The following is a 25,634-nucleotide window of genomic DNA, read 5'->3' on the forward strand; positions in this document are numbered from 1 at the left end:
ACTGTAAAGGTTCTGTGATTCCGTAATGTCTGGAAGGCTGTAAAGTGCCTAATCAAAAGCTGAGGTGCTGTTTTTCTTTCCACTTTGTTCCACTTTCCTCGAAGTTGGGACAAGTGTACCTGCAGGTTCTTCACCTGGGACTCTGACACAGCGCTCATTCACCTTAGCTCCATTAGACAGGCTGGAGTGACGGCCAGAATCCGACTGTGGGATATACACAAAGGACATAATGTGCCAGATGCAGTTCAGAGAAGGTTCACTCATCCGATTCCTGGGATGGGGACTATCTCATGAGGAAAGGTTAGACAAGGTGGACATGTAACCATCGGAGTTTAGGAGATTGAGAGGTGATCTTATTGAAACAAATAAGATCCTGAGATGACGACAGGGTAGATGTTGAAAGGATGTTTCCCCTTGTGGGAGAGACCAGAACTAGGGGACACAGTTTAAAAATGAGGATGTCTCCCATTTAGGATGGAGATAAGAAGAAATTTTTTCTCAGAGAGTTATGAATCTTTAGAACTCTCTTCCCCAGAGAGCAGTGGAGGCAGGGTCAATGAATATTTTTAAGGCAGAGGTCAATAGATCCTTGACTAACAAGGGAGCCAAAGGTTATCGGGAGCAGACGGGAATGTGGAGTTGAGGCCATAATCAGATCAGCCAAGGTCTTACTGAGTGGTGGAGCGGGCTCGAGGGGCCGAATGGCCTCCTCCTGTTCCAACGTGGCTGGATGGGGAACAGGTGATTCCTCAGCTCAGGCGGGGTACGACTGAGCCCCGAAGCTGGAAACGTGCAGGAGGCTGGACGAAGAACGTAATTTACTGCCCCAGTGAAAGTAAACCTCTCAGCAGGGAAAGAGCAATGCTGACGGGGATGACTTGGTAAGACAGGACAACGTTGCTGCAAAATTTGCCCAGTGCTGGTTCCGGTAGGGTCACCGTAACTTGACCGCAAGCGCAGCGGAAACGACGTCAGGCCAACCGAGCTGGAACGGTCCGAGGAGATTCCTAGAACGTCCGATTGATTTTTTTTAATTTGTGTATCTAGAAAAGGAAAAACCCCTGTACTTTTGTCAGCCTTTGCTTGCAGTGCTGTTTTAACTGATTGGCATTGCACACATAAATCATAGTCCGTGGGCAATTACTGCAGGGTCGGATGTCCTTTTGTGCAGGTTTCTTCGTTTGGGGAATCTGATTATTCTGGTTGTCGCTGCTGCCTCACAGCTTATTGCTTCATTCATGACTTCTTGCCTACAAATTATAATGAGGCCTTCATTTGAAGAATAATTTGCATCAGCCCCAAGGGCAGAGAGAAATAAGGATTGTTTTGTTAAAATAAGGGAAGACAATTACATTTCAGTGATCTGTGCTACTTAAATTCAATTGTAAACCTAATTTTCACTCCAGCTACTTTTGCCGATGCTGTCAGTCTGCCTGTGTCGTAATAAAATCCATCTGTCTTGTTAGCAGTGTCATGGTATCCATTGATACACAGCTTCTCCCTTATTCTGTCTCTTGTTAGGAACATAGGAACAGGAGGAGGCCGTTCAGCTACTCCAGCCTGATCCAACCTTCAGTAGGATTATGGCTTATTTGTATCTCAACTCTTATCTATTCGCCTTGGTTTTGTAACCCTTAACAACCTTGCCCAACAAAAATCTATTGATCTTGGCTCTGAGATTTCTGATTGTTGACCCTCAGCTTCAGGTTTTTGGGAGAAAGAGTTCCAGGTTCAGTGTGAAGGAGCGTTTTCTTGCTAGAAGTGACATACATTCAGACACAGGGACCAGTTCTCTGCAAACAAAAGGAATACGTTCATCTTTTTTGAATTACCCGGGCGCTTGGGGAGCCTATTGTTCCTGGTTGCTTTCTCCATGGCAATGCTTCAGCCAATCATAGAAACATAGAAACCAGGAGCAGGAGTAGGCCATTCGGCCCTTCCAGCCTGCTCTGTTATTCATTATGATCATGGCTGATCATCCAACTCAATAGTCTGCTCCCGCTTTCTCCCCATATCCTTTGATCCCTTTCGCCCCCCAATAGCTATATCTAACTCCTTCTTGAAAACATACAATGTTTTGGTCTCAACTACTTTCTGTGGGAATGAATTCCACAGGCTCACCACTCTCTGGGTGAAGAAATTTCTCCTCATCTCAGTCCTAAATGGTCTACCCCACATCCTCAGACTGTGACCCCTGGTTCTGGATTCCCCCCACCATCGGGAACATCCTTCCTGCAGCTACCAGATTATTGTGATCGTTTGAAATTTAGAATTCTTGCATTTGTCCTGATGAGTGTGTTATGACACAGCAGTGGGTAAGGGCTGAGTTGTTTAAATCCCAGAGGGAAACTTGAACAACTGTCATAACCTATAATTTCAACTGGTATGTTTGAGATGCATCTCTGAATTCAGAAATGAAACCACCAAGAGGTTTTTTTATATAAACTAAATTAAACATTTATTAAGGTAACAAGAAATTAAACACATACACATGTCTACAAATTACTAGCATAATAACTTATAGCCAAACCCCCAAATTAATCACTCCCAGGTAAATCTTCACCAAGGCAACTATAACCCATAGACTTAAACAGATACCAGGCAAAGCACATTTGACCGTACGAATTCAGAATGAGGTCCCTTGCAATTTGGTTCCTTTGCAGACAGTTATAGGGCTTATAGGCTGCTAAGATCTTACATGCTTCTGACCTGCTCACACAAAACTCCTTTAGGTTTATACCTAGCTTTCCCTCTGAAGGCAAATTCTCATTGTATCACCAGGTCTTTGAACTCCTCCTCTTCTAACAATAAAACCCCTTTCAAAGCACCAATTCTATTAGTAATATAAACACATTGCTTGGTGTCTCCGAGATAGGTGTAAGATATTACTCCTTTCTTTGAATGGTTTATTCAACAAGTGCAAATGTACTCTTTACCTTTTCCTCCTTACGTTTATCTAATTAACATTTCAAAACTACTATACATCAAAGCACCCAGACTAACTGGCTTTAATCCAATTAAGCCACACACAGACAAACACATAGACACAGACCCTACTACAAGTCCAATTTAAAATTAATTTCCAATAATATTATCTACATTAATATCTTCATGACAAGTGTAAGATGAAAAGCTTCAGCAGCATATCTCTCTTTGCAGTAATACTCATTGCATGGTTCTGTAGTAACACTACCTGGGCTTATAACAAAATGCAGCTACAACACTGGCATCTACCCAGCAATATGGAAAATTGCCCAGGTATGTCCTGTACACAAAAAGCAGGACAAATCCAACCCGGCCAATTACCGCCCCATCAGCCTACTCTCCATCATCAGTAAAGTAATGGAAGGGGTCATTAACAGTGCTATCAAGTGGCACTTGCTTAGCAATAACCTGCTTCCTGATGTCCAGTTTGGGTTCTGCCAGGGCCACTCAGTTCCTGACCTCTTTACAGCCTTGGTTCAAACATGGACCAAAGAGTTGAACTCCCAAGGTGAGGTAAGAGTGACTGCCCTTGACATCAAGGCAGCATTTGACCAAGTGTGGCATCAAGGAGCCCTAGCAAAACCTAGGAATGGTGAGTGGCTTGGAGGGGAACTTCCAGGTGGTGGTGTTCCCATCTATCTGCTGCCCTTGTCCTTCTAGATGGTAGTGGTCGTGGGTTTGGAAGGTGCTGTCTAAGGAGCCTTGGTGAATTCCTGCAGTGCATCTTGTAGATGGTACACACTGCTGCTACTGTGCGTCGGTGGTGGGGGGAGTGAATGTTTGTGGATGTGGTGCTAATCAAGTGGGCTGTTTTGTCCTGGATGGTGTGGAGCTTCTTGAGTGTTGTGGGAGCTGCACTCACCCAGGCAAGTGGAGGGTATTCTACCAAACTTCTGCCTTGTGTCTTGTAGATGGTGGACAGGCTTAGGGGAGTCAGGAAGTGAGTTACTCACTGCAGGGTTCCTGGCATCTGACCTGCTCTTGTAGCCACAGTGTTTATATGGCTAGTCCAGCTCAGGTTCTGGTCAATGGTAACCTCCAGGATGTTGATCACAGAATCACAAAATTTTCATGGCAAAGAAGGAGGCCATTTGGCCCATCGTGTCCACACCAACTCTCCAAATGTCCATTATGACCTAGTGCCATTGCCCTGCCTTTTCCCTGTACCCCTTGATAATGGGGAATTTAGCGAGGGTAATGCCAATGAATGTCAAGGGGCAATGGTTAGATTCTCTCTTGTTGGAGATGGTCATTGCCTGGCACTTGTGTGGTGTGAATGTTACTGGCCACTTGTCAGCCCAAGACTGGATATTGTCCAGGTCTTGCTGCATTTGGACATGGACTGCTTCAGTATCTGAGGAGTCACAATTGGTGCTGAACATTGTGCAATCATCAGCGAACATCCCCACTTCTGACCTTATGATGGAAGGAAGGTCATTGATGAAGCAGCTGAAGATGGTTGGGGCCGAGGACACTACCCTGAGGAACTCCTGCAGTGATGTCCTGGAGCTGAGATAACTGACCTCCAACAACCACAACCATCTTCCTTTGTGCTAGGTAAGACTCCAACTAGCAGAGAGGTTTCTCCCTGATTCCCATTGACTCCGGTTTTGCTAGGGCTCCTTGATGCCACACTTGGTCAAATGCTGCCTTGATGTCAAGGGCAGTCACTCTCACCTCACCTCGGGAATTCAGCTCTTTTGTTCATGTCTGGACCAAGGCTATTGCCGGAATATTGTCAGGGCCCGTAGCCTTTGCAGTATCCAGTGCCTTCAGCCATTCTTGATATCATGTGGAGTGAATCAAATTGGCTGAAGACGGGCATCTGTGATGCTGGGAACCTCCAGAGGAGGCTGAGATGGATCATCCACTCGGCACTTCTGGCTGAAGATTGTAGCAAATGCTTCAGCCTCATCTTTTACACTGATGTGCTGGGCTCCTCCATCATTGAGGATGGGGATATTTGTGGAGCCTCCTCCTCCAGTGAAATGTTTAATTGTCCACCACCATTCACTACTGGATGTGGCAGGATTGTAGAGCTTAGGTCTAATCCGTTGGTTGTGGAATCACTTAGCTCTGTTTATTGCTTGCTGCTTATGCTGTTTGGCATGAAAGTGTTGTAGCTTCGCCAGGTTGACGCCTCATTTTTTGTTATGCCAGGTGCTGCTCCTGGCATGCCCTCCTGCACTCTTCATTGAACCAGGGTTGATGGTAATGTTAGAGGGGGGGGAAATGCCGGGCCATGAGGTTATAGATTGTGTTCGAGTACAATTCTGCTGCTGCTGATGGCCCACAGCACCTCATGGCTACCCAGTCTTGAGTTGCTAGATCTGTTTGAAATCTATCCCATCTAGCACACTGGTAGTCCCACACAACACGATGGAGGGTATCCTCAATGTGAAGGTGGTATTTCGTCTCCACAATAACTGTGCGGTGGTCACTCCCACCAATACTGTAGCAAACATCTGTGATGAGGTCAAGTACTTTTTTCCCTCTTGTTGGTTCCCTCACCACCTGTGCAGACCCAGTCTAGCAGCTATGTCCTTTAGGACTCGGCCAGCTCGGTCAGTAGAGGTGCTACCGGCCACTCTTGGTGATGGACATGGAAGTCCCCCACCCAGAGTACATTCTGCACCCTTGCCACCCTCAGTGCTTCCTCCAAATGGTGCTCAACATGGAGGAGCACTGATTCATCAGCTGAGAGAGGGCGGTATGTGGTCAGCAGGAGGTTTCCTTGCCCATGTTTGACCTGATGCCATGAGACTTCATGGGGTCCGGAGTCGATGTTGAGGAGTCCTTCCTGACTGTATACCACTGTGCCGCCACCTCTGCTGGGCCTGTCCTGCCGGTGGGACAGGACATATCCAGGGATGGTGATGGTGGTGTCTGGGTTATTGTCTCTAAGGTATGATTCCATGAGGATGACGATGTCAGGCTGTTGCTTGACTAGTCCGTGGGGAAGCTCTCCCAATTTTGGCACTAGCCCCCAGATGTTAGTAAGGAGGACTTTGCAGGGTCGACAGGGTTGAGTTTGGAGTTGTTGTTTCTGGTGCCTAGGTTAATGCCGTTTGGACCATCCAGTTTCATTCCTTATTGACTTGTTTTTAGTGGTTTGATAGACTGAGGGTATTTAAGAGTCAACCACATTGCTGTGGGTCTGGAGTCACGTGTAGACCAGACCAGGTAAGGACAGCAGATTTCATTCCCTAAAGGACATTAGTGAACCTGATGGGTTTTTACATCAATCGGCAATGGTTTCATGGTCATCTTTGGCCTTTTCATTTCAGAAGCTTTATTGAATTCAAATTTCACCATCTGAAGTGTTGGGATTCGAACCCAGGTCCCCAGAGCATTACCCTGGGTATCCGGACTACTAGTGATAATAAGCCTAGTGATAATACTACTATATCCTCACCTCCCCTGCAAGTAGAGCTACAACGTAGCTACCTTTTCTGATACTGGCTGACACTACCTCACGCACGATCTCACTCCCCATGTCTGTGTGTCCCTTCCCAGATCTTCCGCACTCTCTCTGTTATTCTCCAGCTCAATCAGGAGCTATCTGACCTTCTCCCAGCTCTCCCCACCTCAACTACCTCTGCAGTATTTAGTCAACTGAGCTGCCAATCAGCATGGCTTGCCTCCTCTAGGTGGGGTTTCCCTGGCAACTAACCCTTGCTGAGCATCAACTCATAGCGTCAACTTAACAATAATATTTCTCCCTCTGACTCTGTCCACCTCTTTGTCTCTCTCTCTCTTTCTATCTCTCCCTCTCCCTCTCTCTCTCTCTCTCTCTAATTATATCTCTCTTTAGCCATTTGTAACTCTTGGGGGGGGCTAAATGTAATAGCGACAATGGTGGCTCCGTCCACCAGCCGGAACCCCAGTAGCGATTCCACTGTGGCTATTTCCAGAAGCTGTGGCGGAATTAAATGCCCACCGGGCAGAGAAGTGCCTACCTACTGAGGTCCTCCTGCATTGAAAGGCAAAGGTCCCACTGCCAAGAACTGCCAGCCAATCAGAGGGCCAGCAGCACTTCAGTCCTGCAGCGCCACCAGGCATGGTGGCCGCTGTAGGGACTGCAGCAGGCCCAGAGCAGCAGCACGGACGGAGGCTGCAGGAGAGAGGTGAGCGGGCAGGGTTGTCGAGGTCACTCAGGCAGGTCCGATTGAGGCAGGGATGCGTCATTGTGGAGGGCGGAGGGTGGTGACATAGATGTACCCCCCAACCCTTGAGTCCACGAGGAGGCTGCCAGGGTTTCACTGGCAGTCCTCCCACCAAGCGTACAACACTACCCCCAACCCCCACCTGCACGCCCCCCCCGACCATCTCCTACCCAGGGCTAGTAGAATACCTTTGGCACAGGGATAAGGCCATTTAATTGCCCACTGAAGGACCTCTGGGTGGGGAGGCCGTCTGCGATCTTCCCCACCCTGACTTAACTGGGGGTGTTGAGAAGGCGATAGGCACTCCACCCTCCCCCTCCTCGCCACATTTTACAGCCCCCTCACCTGCCAGCCAACTCTCAAAGCTGGTGTAGCGGTGGGGGGGCCTTCTCAAGGAATTAAATTCTGCCCTGTATCCATCTACCAATTTATCAGTATATCTATAACTATCTGTCACTATATATCTCTCAATATAAATCTTTGGTCAGCCTGTCTATATAAATAAACATCTATCTGAAAATCTCTTTTCGTATCTATCTATACATCATCTATACATCTATCTCTCCCTTGACTTGTGGTGCACCAGACATTGGGCTCCACGTTCCGGTTAAACTGTTTACTGAAAAGACATTTTTCAGAAACGAGACAGTAACTACTACGGACAGTATAACAGTCAGTCATTACAAATTCAATCCCCAGGCTATGACGAGATGTCGTGTAATTACAGTAGTTTAATACACCCGTCTCCTGCACCATTTTACTCAAGCGGCCTTTAAGTCGACCAAATCGCTTCCTGCCCCTCTGCACCACCACCCAGGAGATGTGAACAAATTCACAGGGACAAGGTAACTATTTCAGGGACCTCAGTCCAAAATTCCACCAACCCCCACCCCCCACTCAAAAGATGATCAGGTTTACCCCTAATCTATTTGTTATTGCCCCAAGTCTTCCCTCCCTTTAGCCTCAATCTTATATTTTTAATCCCTAAATCTGTTCGAACCTAAAAAAAAGAAAGCAAACAAAACCCTGGGCTTTAAAAAAAAAGAGGGTAAAAAATGCAAAGAAGCTAGATTAAAAAAAATGTTTCAAAAATATAAATCACTGGTTTAGACCTCAGCTGGAGAATTGTGTTCAATTCTGGGCACCACACATTCTGGGCAGGGTTTCAAAGTCTTATCGAGGGTGCGGAGGAGATTTACTAGAGTGGTGACAGGAGTGAGGGACTTCAGTCATATGGAGAGTAGGGTCGTCAACCCTCCAGAATTGGCCTGGGGTCTCCAGGGATTGAAGATCAATCTCCAGGACACTGCTGGGTGCCACCCTGGAGAAAAATCATCGGGAAAACATCTTTAAAATATTTTTTCTCTGTCATTTTCTCTGAACATTTCTCGTTATCAGATATAAAATATATTGAAAATGGCAAAAGAGAAAAGGGCTATTTGGCGGATAGTCTGGCATCATCCAATTGGGTAACGAGTCTTTTTTGCTTTCCAATTGGTGTAGGGAGGCAGGACGTCACCAGGATGGGTGTGTTGGCCGACTAATGGCCGGAGACGGGGCAGGTCGTGTGATGAAGCCTCCAGGAATACATCCAGTTGTAGTTGGCAGCCCTATAACCCTAATGGAGAGACTGGAGAAGCTGGGAGTGATCTCCTGGGAGCAGAGAAGGTTATGGAGGGATTTAATAGAGGGTGTTGAAAATGATGAGGGATTTTTTTTGGGAACATTCTCAAAGTCAAGATATTCCGGCTTCCTTTCCATTTGCGCCTCTGTCAAAAACTGCAGCTCCAGGAGTGGGAAGGTATGGTTCCAGGATCCCTATTTGTATTATTGCATGCAGCCCTCTGGCCACTTACTTCAGGACCCAACCCGATATGGCAGTGGCTTGAGCGTCAGTGTAGAACGGAGCAGTGTATTCAGGCCACTAACTTGCCCTGTTAACTTTGGGCAGTAGGGCTTGAAATTGCACCCCCTCCACCACCCCCCCCACCCCCCACCCCCAATATCTCACCCTCCCCGTGCATGCCGCAATAATGAAAAAAAAAATCTTCTCTTTTCCTTCCAGATTGCTCCAAGCCCAGAATTTCCAAGAGCGTCTCCGAGCTGATCACCCCAACGCTAAACATGCCACAGTCGTTCGGCTCCCCCGGACGCCCGTCCATCCTCGACACCCTCCTCGTGACCGGACTCGGCCCCCGGGGGCTGAATGAGTCAGAGGGAGACTCCGCGGAGCGTCCGCCCCGGGAGGGCATGGGTCAGCGGGACGGGGTTACCGCGAGAGAAAGGTGCTGGCCCATCCGCCCAACCCTCAGGAACGAGCTGGACACTTTCTCCGTCCATTTCTACGTGTTTTTCGGGCCCAACATTTCCGTGCCGCCTGACAGGCCGGCTGTGTTTGTGATCAACCTGGTTCCGGTCCTGGACAGTGGAGGCGTCCTGAACATGGAGCTAAAATTCAACACAGTAAGTTCTCTTCTTATTCATTCAAGGCCGTCTAGAGAACGTAAAAGGAGCAGGAGTGGTGACTAGTCGCTGGCAAGGCCAGCAGTTATTGCCCACCCCTATTTGCCCTTGAGGAGGTGGTGATGAGCAACCTGGAACACAACTGAGTGACTTGCTGGGCCATTACAGAGGGCAGCTACGAGTCAACCACATTGTAGTGGGCCTGGAGTCACATGTAGGCCAGGCCGACAAAGGGTGGCAGATTTCCTTCCCTGATCTGGATGGGTTTGTAAGACAATCCAGTGACTATAGCTGACAGTGTCTATTTTAGTCCAGGTTGGTTTATTGGCTGAATTAAAATCCCCCAGGTGCCAAGATGAGGTTTGAACTCAGGTCTCTGGGAAGTGAGAAAGAGCGAGCTGTATCTCAAAGTGAGAGGGGTGAAAAAAGTGCATTCAGTGTGCCATGCAACTCACGCGGTAATAGCCACCCATCGGTTTGACTGTGGTGGTCAGTATTGACAAGTTGTTCCATTTTAAAAGTGATAGTTATACCTTTGAACAGAGCATTAAGCGAGAAATAACTGGTGCGTGTAACGAAGGTAATGTAATAATCATGGGGGTCTTTATTCTTCATAAAAATTGGACCAATCAAATTGGCACTGGTAGTCTGGTAGATGAGGTTGTAGAATGCTTTTGTGACAGTTTCCTGGAACAATACTTTGTGAAGCCAACCAGGCATAAAGCCATTTTAGATATATTATTGTGCAATGAGTCAAGTTTAATTAGTAATCTCATAGCAAATGATCCTCTCGGAGCTGGTGGTAATACAATTGAATGCCATATTGAGTTTGAGAGCGATATACTCCAGTCCCAAAGAATAATCTTAAATTTAAACAAAGCCAATTACATAGGTATGAAGGGAGAGCGGCTAAGATTGATTAGGTAAATTGACTGAAAGGTATGGTGGTAAATACTACCATACCTAGTTTACTAGAGTAAACTAACCAGGAATACAAAAACAGTTTTTAAATGTTTTAATAAATATATAAAAAGGAGGAGAGTAGCTAAACTAAACATAGACCCCTTAGAGGCAAAGACAGACAAGGGCAGCAGATAGATGGGAACACCACTACCTGTAAATTCCCCTCCAAGCCACTCACCATCCTGACTTGGAACTATATCGGCCGTTCCTTCGCTGTTGGTGGGTCAAAATCCTGGAACTCCCTCCCGAACAGCACTGTGGGTGTACCTACACCACATGGACTGCAGCGGTTCAAGAAGGCAGCTCACCACCACCTTCTCAAGGGCAACTAGGGACGGGCAGTAAATGCTGGCCCAGCCAGCGATACCCACATCCCCTGAAAAAAAATGTTGAAGAGGAGAAATTATCAGGCAGGATGGGGAAATGGCTGAGACATTGAACAAATATTTTGGACAGAATGTTACGGCCCCGTTGCAGTAGGGGTGGGGCCTTAAAATGTGACGAGCCATACAAAAGGCCATTGCTTTGGCAGGACCGCAAAATGCCCCCAGCGTAAAATTCCACCCTTTCTCTCTGACTTCAGAGTCAAAGACACAAATTCCATACCAGAAGCAGACAGTAATCTAAGGGCTCATTAAGGAAATTAATATCAGCAGAGAAAAAGTATTGGAGAAACTTAAGGGACTAAAATGCGACAAATCCCTGGGACGTGATGGGCTGCACCCTAGGGTTCTGAAAGAGAGAGCGGCAGATACAGTGGATGCGCTGGTTATGATTTTCCAAAATTCCTTCGATTCTAGAATGGTCCCAGTGGATTTGAATTGAACAAATGTGACATTACTATTCAAAAAAGGAGGGAGAGAAAAAATTGGCACTACAGGTTAGTTAGCCTGACATCAATCGTCAGGAAAATGCTGGAACCTGTTATTAAGGACGTATTAACAATGCATCTAGAAAAGCATAATTACGATCGGACAAAGTCAACCTGGTTTTATGAAAGGAAAATTGTGTTTGACAAATTTATTTCAGTTTTTGAGGATGCGTTCAGTAGGGTAGATAAGGGGAACCAGCAGGTGTAATGTACCTGGATTTCCAAAAGGCAATTCGATAAGGTGCCACACAAAAGGTTACTATGCAAGATGAGGGCTCATGGAGTTGGTGGTGATATGTGAGCATGGATAGAGGATTAGTTAACAGGCAGAAAGCAGAGTATAATGTGGGAAAATATGACATTGTCCATTTTGGGAGGAGCATATTATCTCAATGGTGAGAGATTGCAGAGCTCTGAGATGCAGAGGGATCTGGGTGTCCCAGTGCATGAATCACAAAAGGCTAGTGTGCAGGTGCAGCGGGTAATTAGGAAAATAGAATTTTATCATTTATTGTGAGGGGAATTGAATACAAAAGTGGGGAGGTTATGCTTCAGTTGTACAGAGCACTAGTGAGACTATATCTGGAGTACTATGTACAGTATTGGTCATCTTATTTAAGGAAGGATGTAATAGAAGCAATTCACAGAATCACAGAATCACACAGAGCAGAAGAGACCCTTCGGCCCATTGAGTCTGTACTGACACGTGAGAAACACCTGACCTACCTGCCTAACCCCATTTACCAGCACTTGGCCCATAGCCTTGAATGTTATGACGTGCCCAGTGCTCATCCAGGTACTTTTTAAAGGATGTGAGGCAACCCGCCTCCACCACCCTCCCAGGCAGTGCATTCCAGACCGTTACCACCCTCTGGGTAAAAGAGTTTTTCCTCACATCCCCCACTAAACCTCCTGCCCCTCACCTTGAACTTATGCCCCGATTTACCAGGCTAATACCTGGAATGGGTGGGTTGTCTTAAGCAGAAAGTTTGGACGGACTAGGTTTGTATCCACTGGAGTTTAGAAGAGTAAGAGGTGACTTGATTGAAACCTTTAAGATCCTGAGGGGTCTTGACACTTGACAGGGTGGATGTAGAGAGGATGTTTCCTCTTGTGGGAGAATCTAGAACTAGGGGTCACTGCATAAAAATAAGGGGTCACCCATTTAAGACAGAGATGAGGTGAAGTTTTTTCACTCAGAGGGTCGTGAGTCTTTGGAACTTTCTTCCTGAAAAGGTGGTGGAAGCAGAGACTTTGAATATTTTTAAGGCAGAGGTGGATAAAATCTTGGTAAGCAAAGGGGTGAGAGGTTATCGGGGGTAGGTGGGATGCAGATTTCAGGTTACTATCAGATCAGCCATGATCTTATGAAATGATGGAGCAGGCTCGAGGGGCTGAATGGCCTACTCCTGCTCCTTGTTTCATATATTTGTATGAGTATAAACTTTTTCAAGTGGCCAGGCAGTGAATAGTGGAGTGCCACAACCAGGGCCCTCAACTATTTACAATCTGTGTTAATGACTTAGACAAAAAGAGATCGAGACTAATATATCCAAGTTTGCTGACAATACATAGCTAGATGGGAATGTGAGCTGTGAGCAGGACACAGAGAGGCTGCAAAGAGATTGGTTAACTGAATGGGCAACAAGGCAGCAGATGGAGTATAATGTGGGAAAGGGTGAGGTTATTCACTTTGGCGGTAAGAATAGAAAAACAGGATATTTTTAAAAAGCATTAAGTTTCTAAAAATTGATGTTCAGTGAGACCTCATAGAAAGTTAGCAGAATGTTAACATTCACATCCTGCAAGCAATCAGGAAATGGCGTGTTGTCCTTTATTGCAAGGGGATTGGAGTACAAGAATAAGGAAGTCTTGTTATAATTGTACAGGGCTTTGGTGAGACACACCAGGAATACTGTGTGCAATTTTGGTCTCCATATTTCAGGAAGAGTGTACTTGCATTGGAGACAGTTCAGTGAAGGTTCACGAGACATAGAAGACAGAGGGTAGCAGTGGAAGGATGCTTTTCTGAATGGAGAGCTGTGACTCGTGGAGTTCTCGCAGGGATCAGTGCTGGGACCTTTGCTGTTTGTAGTATACATAAATGATTTGGAGGAAAATGTAACTGGGCTAATTAGTGAGTTTGCAGACGACACTAAGGTTGGAGGAGTTGCAGATAGTGAAGAGGATTGTCAAAGGATACAACGGGATATAGATCGGTTGGAGACTTGGGCAGAGAAATGGCAGATGGAGTTTAATCCGGACAAATGCGAGGTAATGCATTTTGGAAGGTCTAATACAGGCAGGAATTATACAGTAAATGGCAGACCCCTTAAGTGCATTGACGGGCAGAGGGATCTGGGTGTACAGGTCCACAGGTGGATAAGATAGTCAGGAAAGCATATGGCATGCTTGCCTTCATTGACAGGGGTATTGAGTATAAAAACTGGGAAGTCATGCTGCAGCTGTATAGAACCTTGGTTAGGCCACACTTGGAATATTGCGTGCAATTCTGGTCGCCACATTACCAGAAGGATATGGAGGCATTGGAGAGGGTGCAGAGGAGGTTTACCAGGATGCTGCCTGGTCTGGAGGTTATTAGCTATGAGGAGAGGTTGGAGAAACTCGGATTGTTCTCACTAGAGCGACGGAGATTGAGGGGCGACGTGATAGAAGTTTACAAAATTATGAGTGGCATGGACAGAGTAGATAGTCAGAAGCTTTTTCCCAGGGTGGAAGAGTCAATTACTAGGAGACATAGATTTAAGGTGAGAGGAGAAAACTATAGAGGAGATGTGCGGGGCAAGTTTTTTACGCAGAGGGTAGTGAGTGTCTGGAATTCGCTGCCAGAGGTGGTGGTGGAAGCAGGTACGATAGTGGTGTTTAAGAGGCAGCTTGACAAATACATGAATAGGATGGAAATAGAGGGATACGGACCCCGGAAGTGCAAAATGTTTTAGCTGACGGGCAATACGATCGGCACAGGCTTGGAGGGCCGAAGGGCCTGTTCCTGTGCTGTACTTTTCTTTGTTCTTTGTTCTTTGTTCTTTGAGACAGGTCCCTAGGTGAGAGAGTTGTCCTTTGATGAGAGGCTAAGAAAATTGGGTCTATTATCAACATTCAAGATTCTGAAGGGGCTTGATCGGGTGGATACTGAGAGATTGTTTCCCTGTCTGGGGGATCAAGACAGTCTCAGGATAAGGGATTGACCATTTAGGACTGAGATGGGGAGGATTTTCATCACTCAAAGCGTTTTGAATATTTGGAATTCTCTGCCCCAAATACCCCATCACTGGATACATTTAAGGCTGAGATTAACAGATTTTTGTTCTCTCAGGGAATCAAAGGTTATGGGGAGCAGATGGGAAAGTGGGGTTGAGGTCGAGGATCAACCATGATCATGTTGAAAGGCAGAGCAGGCTCAAGGGACCATGTGGTCCACTCCTGCTCCTATTTCTCACCTTCTTATTTTATTCTCTTAATGCTGGGTCTGAATCTACTGCTCTCTATTGTGACACATTCTCTTTCGCTCTCTCTCTCTCACTCTTTCTATCTCTCTCTCTCTCTCTCTCTGGGTTGAATTTAACACCCTCCCCTGTGGTGAGTTTGATGGTGGGGGCATTTAATCATGTGGGAGGGTGGGAGGCGGGACACTGCCCCTTTCCTGTCTCTGCCCTGATTAAGTCCATGGTGGGAAGCCCTGTCCGCCCATTAATTGAGGCCCTTATGTGGGAAGTTAATGCCCACTTAAAGGCCTCATCTCGCCACCATTGGTGTTCACTCAACAGATTCGCCATGCAGGAAACCCAAAGAGTGAACTCAGTTGGGGGCGCGTGCAGGCTCCCGGGGGTGGGGGGGTGGGGGGGGGGGGGGGGGGGCGGGGGGGGTCCTTCATTCAAAGACATTCAGTCCCTGATCAAGGAATCCGGCATCAGGAAGGGGAGCCCACTGAGAACCATCCCCCTGCCTGCCCTTGCTTCCTACCCCCTACCCCCTCTTCTCTTCTGTGGTCCCCCTTCCGCCCTCACTCATCCGTGGCCTGGGTACCTCAGCAATCCTGGGCCTCGAGCGGGTGCATTTCCAGCATCAGCCACCTCCTCCCTAGTGACATTGCTGAGCAATGAAGAGGCCGGCAGCTCTCAGGGGGGTGGGGGATCGGCGGGGGGCCAGGACCACTCTGAAGGCCCACTGCTGCCGGGTGGATACAGCGGGCCCTCCTGAGAAGAAAATTAGATAACACATTTGAAATTGGATTGTGGTGAGATGCCCGTCATTTACATGTGACTTACCTTTACTTCCACCTTCTGTCTGAGTTCCTCTCTCACTCTGTCTCTCTCACTGTTTCCTTCACACTGCCTCTTTCCGCCTTTGTCTTTCTCACTCTTTCTCTCTGTCTCTTCTCTGCCTCTTCTCACTTTCTCTCTCTTGCTCTCCCTGCCTCTCTCTCTGTCTCTCTCTCTCTATCTGCCTCTTCTCACTATCTCTCTCTCTCTGCCTTTCTCACTCTGTCTCTCTATATCTCTCTGCCTCACTCTCCCTCTCTTTCTATCATTGTTTCCTTCTCTTTCTCTGTGTGTCCTGTGTGTCTCTGTGTGCGTCTCTATCTCCCTGCATCTCTCTCCCTTGTTGTTTTTCCTCTCTCTTGCTTATCTGCCTCAAAGTCTCCCTCGTTATTTCATTTTTCCTGATTTTTTCTCTCTCCCTCTCTCTCTCTCTCTCTCTAACTGACCTTGTCTCTAATTATTCTTTTTTTCTTTCCCTCACACTCATTCCCTCTATCTGTGTCTCATGGACATCAGCTGATCTTCTCTGACACTCGGGTCTTGGATCGAGAACACTGTTGTGAAGTTTAACTCATAGCCTGGCCAAGCCCTTTAATCAAACTGTGTCAGGCATTGCCTGTGGATGAATGGTCAAAGTGGGTCAGGCAGAGTTCAATTTGCAGCACAGAACGGGGTCAGAGAAAAGTAAAACCTTTCTCAGGTTTACTGATTTTTATAGTTTCAAGTGTGACATCTGGAGAATGATCAACACTGAAAAACAATTATACGGATACTAGCGCATTACAGATAGCATTGTTTCTAGGTAGTTTGAGATTTGGGGTATGGTTTTCGTGTTTAGCTACTGATGTGGTCTAAGGTCAATGCCATAAATGGGTAAATGAAGTTAAGGTGAAGATCAGCCGTGACCTAATTGAATGGTAGTACAGGCTAGAGGGGCTGAATGGCCTCCTCTTGTTTCCTGTGTTATTTCCAATGATGGAGCCAAGTTTGCTGAGCTAAACTACAATCGGTGGAATGTACGTTTCAGTGCTGCTATAGTTCATTTCTTGTTCAATTCATGTAAAATAATCAGAGTGCAGACTAAACGTTCAGCTAGTCCATTACTAACTGATCTGAGATGGCCCTAATTAATTTATAACCCCGGGCCTGCCATGATAAGTTTAGCTTGAAGTCTGCGTGTAGCTTTCTCGTAACATGTTGTGTGCATTAATGTTGGACTGAAATAGCCCGAGGGATGGTTGTGTCTATTTGAGTAAGTGGATCGCTGCCAGAGCATTGCCTCATCCTCTCAACTCCAGACTGCAAGGGATTTAAAAAAATGACAACAATTCAGCCTCACTCCAAACAGCTAACGTCAAACGACAAGGGTGTTAATGGAACTGGTTCCCTTAATCAAACCAAAGCCAGATTAAGAGGTTACTGTGAAGATATCCGACTGTACCAATTGATGAAACGCTTTCACAGATATCGCATCTGATCCACATCTCTTGGTATGTCCCTACATAGTTCTTTTCAATGTACAATGACTGGAACATCACAGAGGAGGCCATTTAGGCCCTCAAGCCTGCTATTCAATTAGACAATGGCTGATCTGTATCTTAACCCATTCTATCCACCTTCATTCCCTAACCCTTCATACCCTGATCCACCAAAAATCTATCCATCTCATTTGTGATATTTTCAATTGAGCCCAGTCTCAACAGTTTCTTGGGGTGGGGGAGGGGGTAGAGTTCCAGATTTCCACTACCCTTTGTGTGATGGAGTGCTTCCAGACACCAGCCCTGAATAGCCCGGCTCGAATTTTAAGATTGCGTCCCCTTGTTCTGGATTACCCAGAGGAAATAGTTTCTCTTTAATCAACTTAAACTCCTCAATTAGATCAGCCGTAACTATGACAGCATAAACTGTTTAAAGATCAACATTATCACTAAAGTCCCCAAGAAGACTCAGAATCCTCACGATCCATATCTTTCACCTCTGAGGCTGAACAGGCTGGGCCTCTTTTCCCTGGAAGAGTGAATGCTTGAAAGGGTTTGATAGGATAGGTGTAGGAAAAAATGTCTCATGGGTGGGGGAATCCAAAACAGGGGTTCATAGGTGTAAGGTAGTCATTAATAGATCCGGTGGGGAATTCGGGAGAAACATCTTTAACCAGAGAGCAGTGAGAATGTAAAATTCATTACCTCGGGGAGTGGTTGAGGTGAATAATGTAGATGCATTTAAGGAGAAGCGAGATAAACACAAGGGTGGAAGGAACTATGCTGAAAGAAAGAGATGAAGTAAAGCAGGAGGAGGCTTGTGTGGAGCGGAAACTGTGGCATGGACCACTAGGACTAAATGCTGTAAATTTGAATCTCTACATAAAAACTGTACCAATTGAGCAAGGTTGACATGGGTTGGAACCAGGTTATAGTCTCTCATCTTCCTCCTTGATTTTTGTCTCTCTCTATTTCCCAAAGGTATCCCAGGCTTTATTAATAAGGGCATAGAGTACAAGAACCAGGAGGTTATGTTGAGCTTGTTCGGCCTCAGCTGGGGCATTGCGTCCAGTTCTGGGCACCGCACTTTAGGGAAGACGTGAAGGCATTAGAGAGTACATGGAAAAGATTCATGGGAATGGTTCCAGGGATGAGGAACTTCAGTAGATGGATTAGAGAAGTTGAGACTGTTCTCTTTGGAGAAGTGAAGGTTAAGAGGAGATTTGATAGAGGTATTCAAAATCATGAGAGGTCTGGACAGAGTAGAAATGGGGAAACTGCTCCCATTGGTAAAAGGATCGAGAACGAAAGAGCGCAGGTTTAAGATAATTGGCAAAAGAAGTAATGGAGATATGAGGAAAAACTTTTTCACGCAGTGAGTGGTTAGGGTCTAGACTGCGCTGCCTGAGAGTGTGGTGGAGGAAGGTTCAATCGAGACATTCAGAAGGGAATTGGATTATTATCTGAAAAGGAAGAATGTGCAGGGCTACAGGAAGAAGGTGGGGGAATGGCACTGTGAGTTGCTCAATCGGAGAGCCAGCGAAGACACGATGGGCCAAATGGCCTCCTTCTGCACTGTAACAATGCTGTAATTCTGTTTTACCCCTTTCCAACTGGTTATTTTCCAAGTTCCTTATTCACCAATCATTATTGCCTTTCTACCACCCCTCCCCCTGTTCAACTTTCCTTCTTTCAATCTCATTCCACAGAGCAAAATTTCCCTGGATACAGTTGCCATGGCTGTTCCTTGTCCAACCCACTATGACATAAACGTAATGTATCATACAGCAAATATGTTCATGTAAAATGCACCAATAACAGGCCCGGCTCTCTCTCCCTGCTGGTCCCTTGAACATGTGGACCCCGGACCAACATTTATCCCTTAACCACATCACCTGATCATTTGCCATGCTGTTACTTATGGGATCTTACTGTGTGAAAATTGACTGGCGCAATTGTCTAATTGCAAAATGCTGCCACCCATTATTTTACAGGGAGGCGGTGGCACAGTGGTATTGCCACAGGACTGGTAATCCCAAGACCCGGGGTAATGCTCTGGTGACCCAGGTTCGAATCCCGCCATGGCAGATGGTGGAATTTGAATTCAATAAGTATCTGGAATTAAAAGCCTAATGTCTTAATGATAGCCATGAACCTATCGTCGATTGTCATAAAAACCCATCTGGTTCACTAATGTGAAATCTGTTGTCCTTGCCTGGCCTAGTCTACATGTGACTCCAGGTCCACAACAATGTGGCTGACTCTTAAAAATGCCTCTGAATTAGGGATGGGTAATAAATGCTGGCCCAGCCAGCGATGCCTACATCCCACTAATGAATAAACAAAAAAAATTCATGAGAACAAAAATCTACTTGGCTCCCCCTTGTACTGAAGTTTTTGCAGTACATACCTTAACACTGTACCTTTCCTATCCTGCAGGCCAATTAAAAGCGGACTTTTTACTTTCAAGAAAGGTGGGAGACAGAAAGCAGGAAATTATAGACCAGTTAGCCTCACATCTGTCATTGGGAAAATGCTGGAACCCATTATGAATGAAGTAGTGGAAAATCATAATACAATCAGGCAGAGTTAACGTAGTTTGTGAAAGGGGAATTGTGTTTGACTAATTTATTAGAGTTCTTTGAGGATGTAACAAACAGGGTGGATAAAGGGGAACCTGTAGATGTAGTGGAGAGCATTCCATAAACTGCACCATCAAAGGTCACTCCACAAGCTAAGAGCTCATGGTGTTGGAGGTAATATATTAGTATGCATAAAGGATTAACTAACTAACTGGAAACAGAAACTTGGGATAAATGGGTCATTTTCAGATTGGCAAACTGTAACTAGTGCGGTGCCGGGGGGTGGGTGGGGGTCAGTGCCGGTGCCCCAACTATTTGTAATCGATTTTAATGACTTGGATCAAAGTTGCTGTCAATGCAAAGGTAGGCAGGAAAAGAAACTGTGAGGAGTTAGCAAAGAAATAGAGGAGTGAGTGAATGAGCAAAAAAAAATGGCAGATGGGGTATAATGTGGGAAAATATGAGGTTGTCCACTTTGGCAGGAAGAATAGGAAAAGCAGGATATTATTTAAACGGAGAGAGACTGCAGAATGCTGTGGTACAGAGGGATCTGGGTGTCCTGGTACATGAATCACAAAAAAATCAGCATGTGGGTACAGCCAGTAATTAGGAAGGCACATGGAATGTTGACCTTTATTGTAAGGGGGATGAAATATAAAAGGAAGGAAGTCTTGCTACAACTGTGCAGGGCATTGGTAAGACCACATCTAGAGCACTGTGTACAGTTTTGATACTTGCATTAGAAACAGTTCAGAGAAGGTTCACTAGGCTGATTTCTGGGGTGAGGGGGTTTGTCTAATGAGGAAAGGTTGAGCAGGTTGGGCCCATCTTCACTGGAGTTTAGAAGAATGAGAGATGATCTCATTAGAACATATAAGATCCTGAGGGGGCTTGACAGGGTGGAGGCTGAGAGGATGTTTCCCTGCGTGGGGGAATCTAGAAGGCGGGCACAGTTTCAGAATAAGGGGTCTCCCATTTCAGACAGAGATGGAGAAGAACTTCTACTCTCAGAGGGTCATTAGTCTGTGGAATTCTCTATGCCAGAGAGCAGTGGCTGAGCCCTTGAATATGTTCGAGACTGAGTTTGACAGATTTTTGATCAACAAGGGAGTCAAGACTTATGGGGACAGGTAGGAAAGTGGAGTTGAGACTGGGACCAGATCAGCCATGATCTGACTGAGTGGCAGGCGCATCAGGCCCAATGGGCCGAATGGCCTACTCCTGCTCCTATTTCTTATGGTTCTTGACAATAATACAATAAACAAAGCTAGAGGCAATGAAAGATGTTTGTCAAATGCGGCTGATGGTGGGGTAGCTGCTGCAGAAGACAACTATCCTTGTTCTGAGGGATTGTGGGGAGAAGGTTGAGAGAAGAGGGATGGAGGTGAGAAGAGACTTGGCTGAGAGAAATTCTCAGCTGAGGAAAAAGAAGGATATTTCGGAATCTCAGTCATGGAGGGCAAACTCATCAAGCAGATGTGACGCAGGAGCTGAGAGGGATCTAACAGCCCTAAATAATGTTTTTGATGAAGTAACTAAAGCGTATTCAGGGTAATATCCAAGGACGCAGTTTATATGGATTTCCAGAAGACCATTCAGGAAGTTTCCACAGCAGGTTTTCAGCCAAAATTAAAGCCAATGCAATTAAAGATAAATTATTGCCCTGGTTTGGAGATGGGTTGCCCAAGGACACAAGAAATAGGAGCAGAAGTAGACCTTGCAGCCCATCGAGCATCTCCATCATTCAATACAATCACGACGGCAAAATACTGCAGATGCCGGAAACCTGAAATAAAAACAGGAAATGCTGGAAAAGCTCAGCAGGTCTGGCAGCATCGGTGGAGAGAGAAACAGAGTTAACATTTTGAATCCAGCCCTGTTCCTCTCTCCACAGGTGCTGCCAGACCTCCTGCTGAGTTTTTCCCCAGCATTTTCTGTTTTTATTTCAATACAATCATGGCTGACCTTTGACCTCAACTCCACTTTCCAGCCCACTCCTGAAATCGCTTGATTCCCTGAGAAACCGAAAATCTGTCTATCGCAGCCTTAAATCTATTCAATGATGGAGCATCCACAACCCTCTGGGGTAGAGAATTCCAAAGATTCACAACCCTTTGAGTGAAGTAATTTCCCCTCATCTCAGTCCTAAATGATCGGCGCCCTGAGCTGAGACTGTACAGGTGGAAGGTAGAGTTGGGTATAATGGATATCAAGGAGTCATTGAATAGTAGAATCATTAAAGCACAGAAGGAGGCCGTTCAGCCCATGTTACCCATGCCAGCTCTCTGCTCGTGTAACTCAGGTAGTTTCACTTCCCCACCTCTTCTTGGTAGCCTTGCAATTTCTTCTCACTTCGGATATCCTCCAATTCTCTGTTAAAAGCCACGATTGACCCTGTCTCCCCCGCACTCTCAGACGGTGCATTCCAGACCCTAACTACTCAATTGACCCTGTCTCCCCCACACTCTCAGACGGTGCATTCCAGATCCTACCCACTCGATTGCCCCTGCCTCCCCCACACTCTCAGACAGTGTATTCCAGATCCTACCCACTCGATTGCCCCTGCCTCCACCACACTCTCAGGCAGTGCATTCCAGATCCTACCCACTCGATTGCCCCTGCCTCCACCACACTCTCAGACGGTGCATTCCAGATCCTACCCACTCGATTGCCCCTGCCTCCACCACACTCTCAGACGGTGCATTCCAGATCCTACCCACTCGATTGCCCCTGCCTCCACCACACTCTCAGACGGTGCATTCCAGACCCTAACCACTCGATTGACCCTGTCTCCACCACACTCTCAGATAGCGCATTCCAGACCCTAACCACTCGATTGACCCTGCCTCCACCACACTCTCAGGCAGTTCATTCCAGACCCTAACAACTCGATTGACCCTGTCTCCACCACACTCTCAGGTAGTGCATTCCAGACCCTAACTACTCGATTGACCCTGTCTCCACCACACTCTCAGGTAGTGCATTCCAGACCCTAACTACTCGATTGACCCTGCCTCCACCACACTCTCAGGCAGTGCATTCCAGATCCTAACCACTCGCTGTGTTAAAAGTTAGTATTCATATCGCCATTGCTTCTTTTGCCAATCATTTCAATCAATGTCCTCTGGTTCTAGATCCTTACACCAGTGGGAATAGTTTCTCCCTAACTGCTGTGTCCAGACTCTTGATTTTCAACATCTCTATCAAATCTCCTCCTCATCTTCTCTTCTCGAAGGAGAACAGCCCCAGCATCTCCAATCTTTCTAGATAACTGAGCTCTCTCATCCCTGCAACTATGCTCGTCAATCTACTCTGCATCCTCTTTAAAACCTTCACATCTTTCCTAAAGTGTGGTGCCCAGAGCTGGACATAATGGGCAGAATTTAATGCTCTCCCTGTGGTGAGTTTGGTGGTGGTGGGGACCTTCCACCATCCCTACCCTGTTGGCATGAGTCCCCTGACAATCCTGGTCATTGGATGGGTGCATTGGTGGCAGCAGCCACTGCCTCCCTGGTGGCTCTGCTGGCTTCTCATTGGCTGGCAGCTCTCATCAGGTGGGACTACCGCCCCCTGGGTCCTTGATCCTGGAGGAAGGCAGGCTGCTGCCCAATTAAGTGCCTGATTGGCTCTTAATGTGGTGAGTCTCCTCGAAGAGAGACGCTGCAGGGCTCCCCTGCTGGTGGGTGTGACCCATGTTGCCTACATTAAATTCCGCCCAATACTCCAGTTGAGGCTGAACCAGTGTTCTGCAAAGATTCACCATTATTTCCTTGCTTTTGAAGTTTATTTATGAAGTCCAGGGTCCACTGTGCTCTATTAACTGCTCTATCAACCTGTCCTGCCACCTTCAACAATTTGTGTACATACATCACCAGATCTCTCTACTCCAACACCTCCCTATAGAAATGTAAGATTTATTTCACTTCGTCTCCCCTTGCTCTTCCCACCAAAATATCTCACTTCAGACTGAACAAGCTGATTTGGAAGGAAGTGGCGAGTGGTGTCCCTCATGGATCTGTGCTGGGGCCCCAACTGTTCACCATATTTATTAATGACTTGGCTAACACGATGAAGAGCCATATATACAGGTTTGCTGGTGTCACAGAGATTGCGGTAGAGTAAACGTAAGAGACGTTGATAGACTCAGTGAGGATGTGGAACTGTGGTAGATGGATTTCAATGCCGTTGAACTTCTAGTCATCCATTTTAACCCAACCAAGTGTTTTTAAATGGGGGAAGAGCAAGGAGCATCTGAGATCCAAAGCAGGCCTGGGGGAGACAATGGCACAGAGGTAATATCACTGGATTTTTAGTCCAGAGGCCCAGGCTAATGTTGTGGGGGGCACGGGTTCAAATCCAATTCAATTATTAATCCGGAACTGAAAAACTAGTCGCAGTAATGGTGACCATGAAACCATTGTTGATGGTCATAAAAACCCCCATCTGGTTCACTAATGCCCTTTTAGGGAAGGATATCTGCCATCCTTACCTGGTCTGGCCTACATGAGACTCCAGACCCACAGCAATGTGGTTGCCTCTTAACTGCCCCTCTGAAATGGCCCAGCAAGTCACCCAGTTCAAGGGCAATTAGGGATGGGCGACAAATGCTGGCCTTGCCAGTGATGCCCACATCCCGTGAAAGAGTAAAGTTTGAAAAAAAGGGAGCTGTGTACACCGATCACTAAAATGTAGGAGTCGGGTACAAAAACTAATCAAGGCGGTTAATGGAATGTTAGGTTTCTTGACTGGAAAGGGAGAAAGATTTCCTACAGTTGCACAAAGCCCTGGGTAGACCACACATGGAGCACAGTGTAGAGATGGTGGGCACCAAACATTTGCAAGGACAGACTGGCCTTGGAAGGAGTGCAGCATCAATTCATCCGAATGTCGCTAGGTTACCAAGGATTGGATTGTGAGGAGAGATTACATAAACTCAGTGGGAAATTCCTGCAATAAAGGTGGTTCAACAGTGCTTTGATTGATATTTTCAGAATTTTGAGAGAGCCAGGGACAACATGAAGGAAGATTCTTTTACACAATCAGTTGTTGCAGCCTGGAATGTGCTGCCTGAGAGGGACAGTGGGAGCAGATTCAACAATAACGTTCAAAGGGGAATTGGGTAAATACTCGAAGGAGGAAGACTTGGAGAGTTGTGTAGGAGAGAGGCTAGCTGCATATCTCCATCAAAGAGCTAGGATAGGCACGATGGGCTGAATGGCCTGAGTGGAAATATGAAGCAAAATTAACGAGATTCCCTGGATTGGGGTTGAACCCAAAGAAACATCAATGCAGCCGTCAATCTTAACACAAAAGTGGGTCATTAGGGACCTGGGTGCTCAACATAGCCAGGACCCATGAGTGTTTCCATAGTAACAACCTGTATCTGGAGGAAGTGAGTGGAGTTAAAGGAAGATTTATTCAATATAAGATAAGGTTCAGCCAGGCGGAGCAGTGTGGTGGATGGAGACTGGCTGTACCTTCGTTCAAAGAAGAATAGCAGACTATCCTGCTGAGGGACTGAGTGTATTAGTGAATGATAGAGGTGTTGAGGGACTGAATGTATTAGTGAGGGATGGAGGTGTAGATGGATTGAATGTATTAGTGAAGGATGGAGGTGTAGAGGGGCTGAATGTATTAGTGAGGGATGGAGGTGTAGAGAGACTGAATGTATTAGTCAATGGAGAGGTGTAGAGGGACTGAATGTATTAGTGAGGGATGGAGGTGTAGAGGGACTGAATGTATTAGTGAGGGATGAAGGTGTAGAGGGACTGAATGTATTAGTGAGGGATGGAGGTGTTGAGGGACTGAATGTATTAGTGAGGGATGGAGGTGTTGAGGGACTG

At 46.4% G+C, this 25,634-nt stretch overlaps 2 protein-coding genes across 2 annotated transcripts in view; one reads left to right on the forward strand and one right to left on the reverse strand.

Annotated features, from left to right (window-relative positions):
* LOC144692089 (uncharacterized) overlaps nt 1–25,634 on the reverse strand; it is a 981,581-nt gene that overhangs the window by 537,579 nt on the left and 418,368 nt on the right. The gene's annotated exons all lie outside the window — the stretch shown is intronic.
* Nucleotides 1–25,634, forward strand: part of tmem8b (transmembrane protein 8B) — a 130,654-nt gene that overhangs the window by 84,085 nt on the left and 20,935 nt on the right. The window contains exon 6 of the mRNA XM_078559933.1: nt 9,217–9,614. Coding sequence (XP_078416059.1) covers nt 9,217–9,614 — 398 coding nt within the window. The remainder of the gene's footprint in view (nt 1–9,216; nt 9,615–25,634) is intronic.

This window comes from Cetorhinus maximus, chromosome 2 (genome assembly GCF_964194155.1).
Source record: "Cetorhinus maximus chromosome 2, sCetMax3.hap1.1, whole genome shotgun sequence".
Classification (NCBI taxonomy): Eukaryota; Metazoa; Chordata; class Chondrichthyes; order Lamniformes; family Cetorhinidae; genus Cetorhinus; species Cetorhinus maximus.